The 14,594-nt window shown below is 42.8% G+C and overlaps 1 protein-coding gene across 1 annotated transcript; it reads right to left on the bottom strand.

Annotated features, from left to right (window-relative positions):
* Positions 1-6,554: 6,554 nt before the first annotated feature.
* Positions 6,555-13,815, bottom strand: trib1 (tribbles pseudokinase 1). The gene is made up of 3 exons (XM_026348646.1): positions 13,121-13,815; positions 12,062-12,354; positions 6,555-9,091 (listed from the first exon to the last, which is right to left on the bottom strand). Exons 1-3 carry the CDS (start codon positions 13,415-13,417, stop codon positions 8,617-8,619), a joined length of 1,065 nt encoding a protein of 354 aa, XP_026204431.1. The 5' UTR covers positions 13,418-13,815; the 3' UTR covers positions 6,555-8,616.
* Between the last annotated feature and the right edge of the window lie 779 nt (positions 13,816-14,594).

Here is a 14,594-nt window from a genome sequence, read left to right on the forward strand (position 1 = left end):
ATGGGGAGCGCAGTGCAAATGGAGAATAACGGAACTACATACTACATACTTGGGAAAGCATGTGGATTGGTGACTTAATCCCTTCTTCAACTTTTCACGTTTGGTACAGTTGAGGTGCTGCATGCTGTCCGGTGTCTACGCTGGCACTGCAACTAATGAAAGAACACTCACTCTACTAAGTGCTTCTAATTTCTCCCACTTAGGGGCAAGCTAATGAGCCAATGAGTGTGGATATGAGACGGTGAGGAGCCAATACAATGAGCAGTGGTAGCGGATTAAACAAGAGCACAGACAACATGCCAGGGGAATGTGTGTGTTTAATCCCTCACCTGAGGATCAGTACAGCTTGGTGTAATTAAAAACAGCACGCTTGTTATATTGTAAGTAAGTTGATTTGAATGTACTTAAATACTTAAGGAAATGGAGGAGTACTGTACCACAGAGTAAACATTTTCCATCGCAAATTAAATGTTGTTCACTAAATGTAGTTATTTTCTACATAATAGATACATATCATCTACATTATACAGTTTGTTAAAACAAGTGTAGTGTTTTCTTTGAAATGTCGTGTAATAGTATGCAGTGACACATATGATTTTTGGATTAGGCTGTATACAGTATGCACAAACATAGGGCACTCCAGCTCGATACGATTTTTACATGTTGGGCACAAGCAGAACAAGTGTTAATGCTACTGTTAGATACAAATGTGTGTATTTTTCCAACATACAATGGGACCTATGTGCTCAGCAGCTAATCTGCAGGCTCAAAGTGTGCAGCAAGTCGACTAATGGGGATTTCGATAGAATAAGAATCATTATGAAGCTCAATGACATGGAAGGCCACAAAGGCTGCAGCCATAGCCACACTATACTCATTTAGTGCACACAGCCCCATGTGGCAGAGCAAATCCCTTTACACTGTGCTCTTTGTTTCATTTTGAGCTAATCCCCTTGGCTGATACACTATTTTCTCTCTGTCATCAGTTAGATACTGCTGATTTATCATTTTTAGAGCCAGGGGGTTAAGTATTAAGCAGATTATGTATATAATACATCCTCATATGTTCATACAAACATCAGGTTCCTCCCTAAATTGTAAAACATTACTAAATTGGGTCAAACCTCACACTTTTAGCTTGCCATTGCCTTGGTTTGGATGATCTTTATATACAGAAAATGATCGACCCTGGGGAGCTGGGCCAAGTTCCAATTCATGGCATGGATGATAAAAAACAACAGCTTAAACTAAAAAGTCAGGTATTACTAAAGTTGACTTTACGCCTTTTGAACACGGCAGCCCTTGAAGCACTTCGCACCATGTGCCCCTAAAGAAAGAGCGACATGTGAGGGAGGGTGTTTTTGAGGGAAAACACTCCACAGGATGACAGTGGGGCGCTGCTTCATTTCAATATTCCCTCGAAGACGAAAATACTGTACTGGGGGATAGAAGTCATGTTGTTTTTTGTTTTAATTTCCCCCAAATAAATTTGACTAAATTGTAAAGGTGTTAAATCTTACAGAGAGTTCCTGCCGAAGTCATTTCCTTTGAAAAATATGGGAGGCATGGTATCACAGCGGCAGATTACAACAGTAAGGAAGATTGAATTGTGAGTCTGTTTTGTTTCTGTGTGTTTGGATTCTATTTTATTATTTATTTTTGGCTTCTGTGTGTTAGTCAGATCAGTGTGTGTGACATCTTTTCTATCTTTGTGCGGGTTTTACCCCTACCAGTGCACACTGGAAGAAGCTCCATCCTTTTAGGACTTTTCTTCACAAATAGTCAGAATTGGGCAGCGTCAGTCCAGCGTGTTAGAAATAAAAATGTGGCCTAATTTACTTATTTCACAGAACAACCGTCCAGCCCATCTCCATTAACAGCAACCATGAGTCAGTGATGTCAGTGTTAACATAGCAGTTGCTCAGAATAATTCATTTCTAGGAATCTGCAGTGAGATACAGTGAATCAACATACAGCCTTTTTCCTGTTCTACTGCGGCTGTTTGAGCTAAAGTAATGGAACAATGAGCTTACCTGACATGTAGAACACATAATGTACTGTTATATAATTGAAGAATAAAGTACATTCGGTAAGTTAGGCAGGAGAGATTTATTTTAATCAAATAATTACATAGTAATGTTCTTCTGCATCTGACATGTGAAGTAAAAATGCTGACAGGCAAGGTGTGAATTTATATCACATGCTCTGAGAAGTGCTTATAATGAACAGAGAAAACGCTCTCTCTAGGTAGATACTGTATGTCTTGCTGAGGAGTTGGAAGTTCAAGTTTATGGTGTCTCTTTATCATAATAAACAAAATGAAATCTCATTAAAAAAAACAGATATCACTCCAATGCTGTGAAGCTGGTAATAAAATACAAAACTCAGGCAGGAAATTGTAAAATGACACATTTAGATGTTCCCAAAATAATTAGTGACTTTTAGGTGCCACTGAGAATAATTTCAATGTTCCACAGTTTCTGTATTAAAGCACGCTGGTCAGAAGCTGTGCGGGTGTGTGTTGCTGTGACTGGATAATTTGGCAACATCTTTAACAGTCTGAGCCAATGCCAGGGACAACTGATTGTTCACACAGACAGATGGACGACTTTACAACCAGACACTTTCAACAGTTTTGGTCTGCTGTTGTTTAAGACCACATAAAACCCAAATTACTTCATGTTGTTTACCACCAATAAAAATGTGGGAGGGGAGTATGTGACAGTCTCAGCCGCATGTGATATAAACCTCAGTGAACCTTTAATCATGTAGATTTCAGCAAATGCAAACAGAACTGTGTATTATTTTTGGTCATATTGCACTTATTACTCTTATTACACTGATAGTAGTCCCATAATATATAAAAGAACATCAATCTCTGATCCAGCTGTTCCTTAAATGTAAGAGAACAGTTTAATAAGAAAGATGAAGAAGAACCTGGCCAGGTGCATGAAAACACTGCCCTCTTCTGGGCTTTTACTGTCATGACAGGTTCTAACAGGTGATTACAAGGAGTTAAACACAAGTGTTAATCCATAAAACACAAGATAAACAGTTTCTCTCACTGTTTATGTTGTTTTCTTTGTTCATGTTATAGGAATGAATCAATGCTTTGTCTATATTTTAGGCAGATTAAACAAATCAAAAATACTGAACTGTCTGTAGGCATTAATAAAAAACTATTTTCTGCTTGCACCAGTATCTCAGGTAATTTCCATTTCCAGCTAGGATTAAGAGCTTAGAAACCGCTGACCTTGCCAAGCATTGGATGGTTAATCAGTTGCTTTAAGGTTCAGAATTTGGCTTTGGAAGGACTTCATCAGCAAATTGATCAACAACACAGTGTTTTTAGCCTGAGGAGTCCGGTGACTCTGGTTTTACACGATTCAAAACTTGCCTGTGTATAAGAAGAGCAGATAAGAGTTAGTGCTAGAAGGGGCATTATGTATTTTGTTTTGTGACTAAAATTGATTTTCAACGAGTCAGAGATGTCCTGGTTTAACAAACCCTGTAAAACAAGCCACCCTGGGCCGTACCATGAGCATATTTTATTATATTAACAATGTTCTCAACAATTATGATAATAATGGGGCCACTTTACTTGAAATAACCTCATCGGACAAACATTTCCCATTCTCCTTCTCTCTGTGTTTAAGAAACTGTTGACACACGGTAACATAACAGAAGATGATTTTTTCTATTTTGACAGGATGTGTCTTTTGAGAAGGTCCAAATGATTGTTGTCATTACTTGTTAATTAGATTGTTTTCTTAATTAAATGTATGAATTAAAGGTACTCTTGGGCCTGTGATTAGAAGACTGTACTTGTAGTTGTACAGAGCAGTTGTCTTTCTTCTCACCCAGACATGAGCCCCAGGGTGATAACTATTCAAAATAAATAGTTTGTTAGGCTTCCTGGATGTTGTGGTGAAAACCTATGAATATAAACCTGAACCTTGTTTACAAGACGATCCCATAATCGCCTTTAATCAGTTCATTTGTTGGTTTATTGAACAGCAGCAACTTGGAAACTACATATTTTAAATCTCTAGCCACAGTTTGATGACTTCAAACATCTTGTCTCTTCTGGCTCACAGTGCAAAACCAGATATTTCATGTACTGTAGAATAACAGAGAATCTCTCAGCTAATCAATGAATACTCTAATCCTTTCACCTCTACATTTTATTTTGCTTTAAAAAAAAAAAAGCTTGATTTAAACGTACATAAGTAATTAGCAATTTTCTGTAGCACACTTTGGTTCAGGTTTAATTAGAAAATCTTTCTCAGTGTAGGGTAGCTCAACTACTAAACTTTAGTAAAACAAAGAATCTGTGCAGTAACACTTTATATAAATGTAAAGACTGTCTACTAAGAAGCTTTTATGTTATTTGTGTTCATCTAATAATAAATTGCAGCATGTTGTATTTTATTATTTTTAAGGGATTGCTATATTATTGTACAACGACAACTATTTCAGTACGTCATCCACCACTGCCACGCAGTTTGCTGTAACTCCACAAGATTGCAGTAGAGATCACAACTTTCATTCAAATAAATTCCAGGTATACCTTTGTGATTTTGTGACGGTTAAAAATACCAGCCTTATTGTAAGTGCTCAGTCTCATCACTGATCTACAATCAACACAATACCTCACATTCCTTCAGGGATTTGTATTATGAGATAAATCAGGTCAAAGAGTTATTTAAACAGAGGAGGTAGTTTCCATTGCATCAGTGGATCTGTCTGCTGTGCCAAAGAGTTCCAGGAAAAAGAAAAGGGACTTAATATTATCTGAGCGCGAAGACTGGAGCAGGTGCTTTACTGTCAGATCTCAACGCTGCTACTTCACTTCCTTGTGTGGCTTGTGTGCAAAAACTGGGCAGACTGACACCTATGTTACACCCTTTCCTGTATGAGCCACATTCGAAAATGTGAAACAAAAACAACCAACATAGATATTTTTATCTGAGGCTCTTATCTTATCTTCTGTGTTATGCTATACTCTACCTACTGAGCTCGGTGTTGTGACACCTCACTACTACTGTGTATGTGTGTATATATCACTGTTAGTGTTATATACTGTAGAACACTGTTTGAGGAAATCAGGTTACACTGGATAAAGGGAATACCTTCTAATGCTCAGGTGTCATACCCATCACGTCATGAGGAACTTTGTGAGGTCTGTTATTTAAAGGTTTACATGGTTAGGAAACTTTAATGATACCAGATTACAAGGAAGGATAAAGTTTACACTTGTGGCCAAGGGACAGGCTGAGCTCACACAGCCACCCAGCATATCTGAGTGCATTACCTAAGACTTAATCTTACCACACAACACTTGTTTGAATCCTATCTGTAACTTTCTAATAGCTAGTCGTGTATAACTTTCTAAGGACATGTTTGACTTTTGTTTATTTATTGTTGAAAATGTGCTATTAATGCCACTCAAACATCTGTATGATAAATATGAACCTGCAGCCAATAGTTAGCAGATAGCTGGTGGAAGTAAACTAAATCAAAACTAAAGTAAAATGTGCTTAAGAATTGTTCAAACAAACAAAAGTTTAGTTTTATTTGACAGGGCCTTTAAAGGCCTTGAAGGACCTGATAGACTGACTTTGTCATAGTTGTGCTTTCCCCCTGTTTCCAGTTATGCTGGATAAGCTAAGCTAACTGTCTCCACCCCGTCTCCCTTCTCAAACTCACCCTTTCCTGCACTCATGCATTTCTGCAGACGTCCACTATTTGATCTACTACTAGTGTAATTTTTAGGGGCTCTGCTGCCATCCCTGGAGGAGCCCGGCTCAGATGTGTTAGGCAATCGGTGGTTTGGCAGCTCCCCAGCAGCTGAGACACTCCAGCTACTCTGTTGATACCTAATCTGACTCTTATGCCCACACACACACACACACATAGACACACGCACACACACAAATGTAGGCATGCAGGCAGGTATGCGCATGAACACATGCACGCACAATGCTTACGCAAGCCCCAGCCGGTCGTGCCTAGAGTAGTCATAACACACAGAGGGTGGAGACGTGCCAAGCTCTTATAGGTCAAACGGTGTTTCACAAGCAAAAGTGGCCTGGATAGAAAAAAACACATGTATTTGAGTTTAAATGTGCGGGTGTTTATGAGCTGGCCTTGAGATCCACCGGTGAAGCTGAGGAAAAGAGAACGTGAATTTGCTCTCCCTTGTGTATTCTAGGAAAAGACACTGACCCGCTATTGACATTTGTGTGTTTGAGGAGTTAAATGTTACATTACGCAAAGGTCAGAGAACAGTAAACGGTTAGAGGAAGAGATGGAGAGAGAGAGAGGCTTTTTTTTTTTTTTTCCCTTGTGAGGATGAAATTGAAGCGGCTCAGAAAAATGAGAAAGCGTATTGTTTTCACTCACAGTGATGAAGAGCTGCGTGGGGAGGAATTCCTGCAGGAAAACCTCGGAGGCATGTAGACGAGCTGCAGTGTGCAGGTGGTTGCACAGTATGTGCGTGTGGAAGACAAGTGGTGATAATGAAGGAAAAAAAAATCAAGAACAAAAACATGTGAATATGAAAAATCATAATCTTTATTTGACATCTCCACACATATTTCAAATATACATATTTACAACTTTTGTACAATGAATATATGAACTCTTGTGTGTAACCTGTCTGGACTAATAGTAGCCTCTAGGCTGTGTCACAAATACATAATTCACAGTGCAATATGAAGTGCACCCGTGTCAGTTTACTCTACATGTCACATGAACGTGTGACTCACTCTACATATACGAACGAGGAACAGAATCAAAAATCTATAACACTCATTTTCTGCAAGGAACAATTCAGGTTGTCACACATTTGTTCCCATCTGCTATGTCAAGCAGAAAAAACTGAAACAGAGGTTTTATTAGTCCCACTGCGCAACCCAAACTGTTAAATGCACAGTGATCTTCATATGCCTGTACCGTCGTCAAAATACCAGTGTGAAATAGCTGGCTGCAGACCTGCAGTTGCAGCTGGTGTTAAAGGCTAAACATCAGTGAAACACTGCATCTGGCTGTCACAAGATCCTTTAGAACATGGTGCATCATGTCGCTAACTATGATGACTAGTCTCCACAGATCTGCAGCTTCCGACTGCAACAAAAATAAAAAGGAAAAAAGGGAAAAAGTACCATTGAGGAGGTGAAACAGTCAGAACGGATTCTTCCAGCCAAGGTCAGGACCATTCTCCACAGACACGCTCAAGTGTTGAGTCATCATCAGACAACCAACATCAAATACTGCCTGACTGTGACTGATTCAGAGCCATTTAGTTTATGAAACACAGTGATACGGGCACAACACTCAGCACAGCTCGACTTTGTTGAGGCAACTCACTCAGTTTTGACAAAATGTTCCGACAGAAATGAACAAAACAGGTTCAGCTGCTCATGTGTATAATGATGTGATAATGTTTGCTGGCTCCTAAGCCAGGTATTGGACACATCTTCCTAAAAATACAAACATTAGTGAATTGAGATAAAAACAAATCTCTTTCTTTCTCTTTTCTTTTTTCTGTTTTTTACTTTTTCCACTGAAATCCGAGTGTATCATTCCCTTGGGGTTAAGAATTGACTGAGAATGACTCCTATCTCTGCGGCTGCTAAGACATGTGATCAAGCTTTTAAAACTAGAGTTGCTCCCCGGCATTTATTTTTAAACCAGAAACATTAGTGTTAAGTTTAGGTGGGGCTAATTGCATACACAGCCTTTCAGACGAGCCAAACGGATTGATGACCGTATAATTAGCAAGGTCAGACCCTTTATGTATAGTATCTTCAGCTTCCACCATGCTTTAAAAGGGTACACGATTTCATTTTAGCTGTTTAAAGATGACAAAATCAGTGACACACACCTTTCTCTGTTAGCCATTTACTAAGTGTTACTTGTGTTTGCTGCTTGTTGATAAGTGTGTATGTGATAAACTCTTCCCACTTTTCTGAGTCTTACACCAGTAACACCATGCCTTTCTCAACCTTCTGCACATGGCGTGAGATTTGTAAATGCTCTCCATTTGCAGAAATGTTGCCAGATTGCCAGTGACACATTTTTGTCACCGCTACTGTGACACATCAGTCCTCTACTAAGCATCTTTCTCACTCTATGTCACTGCGTGCTGCGAGACGTCGAGCTTGTGCTAGTCCTTCCTCGAGTGAGTCAGCCGGTGAGGCCTCCTGCCTGGTCAGAGAGTGAGAGGAAAAACATCCTGGCCTTGTCTTCAGGTCTCATGCAATGCTTTCTGAAAGCCTTTTAAGTCCAGGCCGAGAGCAAGAAATGGTGACTGCTGTTTGCCTGGCGAGTTTTGAATCCTTGATATTTCTTTTAGCACCAAATAATTTCAAAAACACACATATAAAAACACAATGAATGATCATTGTGGACAATGCCCTTCGCAAGTAACACGTATACGACAACAAGATACAGTACAGTACGTTTTTTGTAGAAAGCTTGAGGGTGTATGTACACACAACAGTACACAAATGAGTTTCTAAAAAGTGCCAATGTAAAAAAAACAACAACAATGAATCCCTCAGAGCAATTTTTGTTTTGGTCCCTCAGCCAGACTCAGCTGAATTGAGTTTGTCAGCAGAACAGATCATTGTCCTCTTCTACGTCAAAGGATGGCACCATCTGTTCCGCCAAGCTCACTTCCTGTTCGCCCAGTGCCACTTCCTGTGACGACGGCGGCTGCTGGAACCACGGGTGAGCAAGCAGCTCGGTCGCAGTGAGTCTCTCCCAGGGTTCTTTCCTCAGCAGGCTCTGGAGCAGACACTTGGCCTTGGGCGACAGACCTTCCGGCAAACAGCACTGGCCTCGGCGGATTTTGGAAAACAGTGTGGCAGGGTCCGGGTCGTGGAAGGGGTAACGGCCAACCAGCATGGTGTACAGCATGACCCCCAGACTCCACATGTCGGCCATCTTGCCAGAGTAAGGCGCGGAGCCGCTGAGGATCTCTGGACTTACGTAAGCGGGGCAGCCGTGGGTGTCTGACATGGAGTCGTCGTTCGGGTCTTCAAGGACGCGGCAGTCCTCAAGGCTTTCTAGTCTCACCCGTGTCCTGCAAAGGAAAAAGTCAAAATGATGTGACATGACCTTTAAAAGCACAGATGTTTGTTTAGTACACAGGGGATTCATTTCTGTTCGTCTACTTTCAACAGCGATCCACAAGCCTCAGTCTCCATTTAACACAACTGCAGCTACAAGTGCTCTGACTGTACTGTAAATTAGGAGAGCTGAGACAGATCCAATAGCAATGACATCATCTGTTATTTTACACAGCAAGCAGCTTGACAAATGATGCTGAAATCTAAGAACATAATGTTTGTCAACCCATTCAAATCGACATTTCACATGTAGAACATCTTGCTGAATGTCATGTTGTTGCTTGAAACACTGTTCCCAGAGTTCCTGTGTGTGATAACATTTAAAGCACAGGCCATCCTTTCTTTAGACTAGTACACCACTGAGTAAGAGCAGTGCGAGTGTGTGTGTGTGTGTGTGTGTGTCACGACAGCAGCTCTGTTTAAAACTGTCAAACATTTCAGGGTTCTGTTAAATGCAAGTCACAGATTGCAACACGAAAAAGAGTCTCAAGCTGCACAACAGGCAGACGGATACAACACAAACACACACACACACCAGTGAACTTACTGTGACCTAAGTGCACAACAGTGAGTCTCATCTGAGAAACGAAGCGGCATAAGCCAGCGACTGCCACACACATGGTCACATAAACACACATATAAAAATACAGCTTAGGCTCCCACCTCCTCCTCTTCTGCTCACACACACACTGCTATATTTAGCCATGTTAATGGCAGGACATACTGTACATTCAGTCCAGCACCAGAACAACTATGATGAGAGAGATTTTCCAAATCTATCAATGAGCAAATTTCAAGACAGAAAATGTTTTTTTGTTCGTCTTGAATTTTTCACCCAACATTGCCACATTGATCGAGGTTTTATCAAGTGGCACAAAAACATTTAGGAAGCGTGCTGTTTTATCTCACATTGAGAGATTTGACTCCCCCTGTGAGAGAGTTTAGTCATCAGACACTGTGGCTGGAGAGAGAAACAGACAGAAAGAGAGAGAGAGAGAGAGAGAGAGCCAGAAGGACAAAGACAGAAAGCAAGTGATATTCAAACACTGAGATAGTGGATGAGATAAGTCGGGAGAGGAGAAAGAGAGCTGGAGACAGAAAAGGAAACGGAACAGAGAGAGAGAGTTAGAGGGGTGGAGAGAGTGACTCATCCTTCTGTTGAGAGTACATATCTTCTCTCTCCTCTCTCTCTCTTTCTCCAGCCGAGGCTATCTGCACCTGGGTCCCACACTCGCGGCGCCAGCCATCCCATAATTACCCTCAAATGGCTGTTGCCACATCAGTGACGCACGGGAAGGCTGGCCTGGCAGAGAAGCTCTGCATGCTTCACAGTGCTAGTCACCTTCCCTAAACTGGCTTTTTCAACTGCATCGTGTGTGTGTGTGTGTGTGTGTGTGAGTGAATGGAGATAGCGTTTGTCAAATTGTTGTGACTTTCTCGGGTTTCTGGCTCGAGTGCTGCATTGTTGGCCGGGACGTTACATCACAGATGCCTGATTACGAGTTTGGAAAAATGTATGATGATTTAAATGAGGTCATGCAGACTTGCAACATTTGAAGCAGACTGTATTATCTCGTTATGGGTCAGAAGTCTGGCTGTGATTGGATGGACGCAGAAATCTCAGGGTGTGCAAAACTGATTTCCTGGAAACTATAGCCAGATTCCATGATGTCACATAGTTATTCAGTGTTATCAGCAAAATCTGCAGCTTTCTTGTTGAACTTGCATCAGAGCTCGATTGTTTTTTTTTTGTTTTTTTTTGTGGCGTTCACTGTTAAGTGAAGTCAGTGTTAGAAAAGTCAGTCTACCTGCATTAATGTGGCACAAGATAACAAAATGCTCCTGCACACATACAAATGTGCATGTATGGACACACACACACAGAGATAGAGAGAGAAAATGAGCTATGCACCCCCCTCCCTCCTCCTCCGCTTCCCCTCTGCACATATACACTATGACTCATCGCTCTGCAGCCGTATAGCTATCAGAGGGACACAACCAACTTCAACTTTTCTCACTGGCTGTCTGCTCTCATTCATCCAGTGTGACCCTGCAAACCCACAGGTCGTGGCTGGAGAATGTTTCTGTTGAAAAGTGTCCAATGAAAAAAGAGGTCCTTGGAAAGCTTGGTGGGGGTGGGGGTGTTGTTCAGGCTCAGCAGGTACTTACAGGAAAACCAGTGACGCAAGGGCAAAGAGGCGACAAATACTTTGGTAAGCAGGGATTTTTGTGTCTTCCCGAACAGAATGTAGTACTCAGAGTTGCAGACAGTGAGGCGTGTGTGTGTGTGTGTGTGTGTGTGTGGTGGGGGGAGTGAGTGAGTTCAAAGGCCTAGTGCTTTGAACTCACTCCCTTATGGATGAAAGTATATTTGAATGAATCTTTGTTGGACGCATGAGTTCTCCTGCAGCATAGCTGTGATGTAATATATTAATAAATAATGAGTAATGAATATATTCTAAGATATAGCCCGCGAAGGGGGATGATTGTCTCATTCAGCAGCCTCGTCTAGCAGCTCTCAGCCAAACTAACCACCCACTAGATTCACACACACACACACACACACACACGTATGCAAAACAAACACACAACACGTGTATGAAGAGACACGTCAGGAGAGACAGACAGACAGAGGGTGAGAATCTGGGAAGCCATGCAGTTTGCCTCCACAAGCAGCTCCACAGCCTCCTACTCGACGTGTGCCCACATTGGTATCTGCACACGTGGCCTGTGCGTATCAGCTGCTGCCATGTTTACTCTGTGGCTTTACTGACACGTCCCACTGCACTGGATTTATTGTAACTCATACAATTAAGCGCCATTAAGCACTGGAGATGCTGAACAGGTGGATGACTCAACAGGGCTGAGAAACATTTCATGGGTGACACCTGCGCGTCATTCGGTTTCCTGCTCGTTTTTCTCACCTCTTCTCATCTGCGAAGACGAACTTGCGCAGTTTGAGGTCGCCCAGCACGACGCCGGCCTGGTGACAGTGCGCCACAGCTAGAGCCACCTGACGGAAGAGCCTGCAGGCGTGTTCCTCATCGAGCCTGCGACAGCTCTTCACCAAGGTGTGCATGTCCCCAAAGTCCTTGTCCAGGAACACGTAAGCCTTGCGTTCGCCAAGGATGATGTCCCTGATGCCGGCCACATTCTTGTGTGCAGATAGGATCCCGTAGGCTCTTATCTTGTCCTGGTACACCCCCATATCAAAGACCTGGATGAGAGATGAGAGCAGAACAGGGAGGGACAATGATGAAAATTAGGCACATAGGGGAGGTGGGGAGGAGGAGGAGGAGGCAGCGGGTCAGTTTGTTCTTAATGATCATCTGAGAAAACAACCGTGACAGTTTGGCAAATGTAAAAAGGCACAGGATATTCTCTGATTCCAGCTCCACACACTGCTTCTGCAAGAGCGTGACGAATGAATCACCGAAGCATGAAGCGATTAACTTTATTAATCAACAAAGCCAAACGCCTGCAGCTCTGTCATGCAAAATAAACATATGGATCTGAGACAGCAGGGGGCCCTCACGTTATCACAGCGGCTCCTTGTCATCGTAGTCTTCCTTTGCGTCACATGTTTACATTTTTGTGTCATAGCGTGGCGTACTGCAGCGACATGTATGGGAATAAGCCGAATTGACAGACGGGTGTGAAGCCACAGTGTGGTGCCCACGATAGGTGGATTTACATTCAGTGATGTCCCCACACTACAGACTAGACGGGGCTACCTGTTCTTACATGTGGGCTATTTATACACAGATTCAAAAGAATCACAGAGCCTTATATAGTTCGGGATTTAAAAATCATGAAGCAAGACTCCTGGTATTACGCAAAGCGTGACACATTTCGCGTGAGAATGACATTTGGTGGAAAAGTCGGCTAAATACTGATGACATGTCAGACGGGCTGTTGAGCAACGCGATGTCTTGAAACACCATTCATTCAAAGAAATTGCACAATGACGGGATTGCGCATACCTTGCACAGTAGCTCATCGCCAGTGTCGGTGTTCATCGCGCTTTGCATGCCCTCCCGGTCCGCCAGAGGTAGAAGCAGAAACGGTCCTATCCTGGACGGTCCCTGGTGGGTCGCCGGGGTGGGGTTTGACACAGGGCTGGTCGGAGACCCGGGTGAGGTGCCGAGGAGTCCGTGTGTGTCTCCCGCTTCGGCGCTCAGCCTTGCGCATTTGGCCGGCGGCTGGTCGTCCGAATCCAGCCGCTTGTGCGCGACTCTCCCGGTGCGGATGCAGGATGACGGGCTCCAGTGCAAGTTCATCCTGACAGACTGATTCACAACGAAAGCAACAAACGAGAGCGTGGCTTGTTTTAAAAAAAATATGTCCCTTTGATGGTTAAAATAAACTACAAACAGCGCGCTCCATCCGTGTGACGCTCATTCTAGTTGAGATATAAATGAAACTTCAGCGGCTTCAGTGACGGCGCGTTTCTTTTTCTTTCTCTTTTTTTTTGTTGTTGTTGGTAGTAATCCAAGCCCGGTCCTTGTGGAGAGTGAATGCCCACTTCTCTGAGGTCTGTGTACTTTTGGATGAGAAAATCCCGACCCCTCAGAGCCCAGACTGAGAGACAGAGAGAGAGGGAGAGAAAGAGGGAGAGAGAGAGAGAGGGTGATAGAATCAGAGAGAGACAGGAGAGACCGCCTCACACTCAGAGACAGACAGAGAGTGAGTGCGCTCCGGTGATACGGAGCTCTGAGCTCAAACACTCCGCCCGACCAGTCCAGCCTCCTGGTGACACAACCATTGAGCAATCCTGGTAACGGCACCGACTCCAGCTCAGCTCGCCTCTGATGAAACTGCCCGCTGCTTTACCTTTGACACAAGACTGCGTGACACGGTTCAAACATTAATGCTGTTTTATTTTATTTTATTTTATTTTACGCGTTTGTCACCTGGGGTCGTAAATCTCTAAACCCTCTGCTCTGGACTCCGAGATTCTGCTGATACTGAAAGATCCCGAGCATGTGAGGATGAAGAAATCATCTGCCACTTATCACGTCTGCCTCATCAAGCATGCACATGTTTTAGACAATAATTAACCATGTTTGAAACTCTGGCTGTGACTCAGTTGTTCCTTAATGTTGCACCTTTATTACCCCTGCTGTATGGCACCTGAGCTGTTTACTCGCCAAATGCTAAGCTCCATCTATGAACTGGTTGTTACACAGCTCCAGTGCATGAGCCTTAAGTTTAGCTTTAACATCAGCATGATACTTTCCCATTGCAGAGCCTGTTTGTTATGTGGATATGACTCACCCCCATAAAGCCTTAGCGGTGCTGGGCTATACGCATTCACATAAAATATGCCAGCGTGGCTCCGTAAATAACATCATTGCAGCTTAGGCACCCAGCAACACTTATCTCAAGTCAAAACTATACCCAAATACCACAAACAAGCAAGCCAACACTGTGCAATCTGTGTGAAAATTATGCAAG

The sequence above is a fragment of the Anabas testudineus genome, chromosome 11, assembly GCF_900324465.2.
Source record: "Anabas testudineus chromosome 11, fAnaTes1.2, whole genome shotgun sequence".
NCBI classification, from domain to species: domain Eukaryota; kingdom Metazoa; phylum Chordata; class Actinopteri; order Anabantiformes; family Anabantidae; genus Anabas; species Anabas testudineus.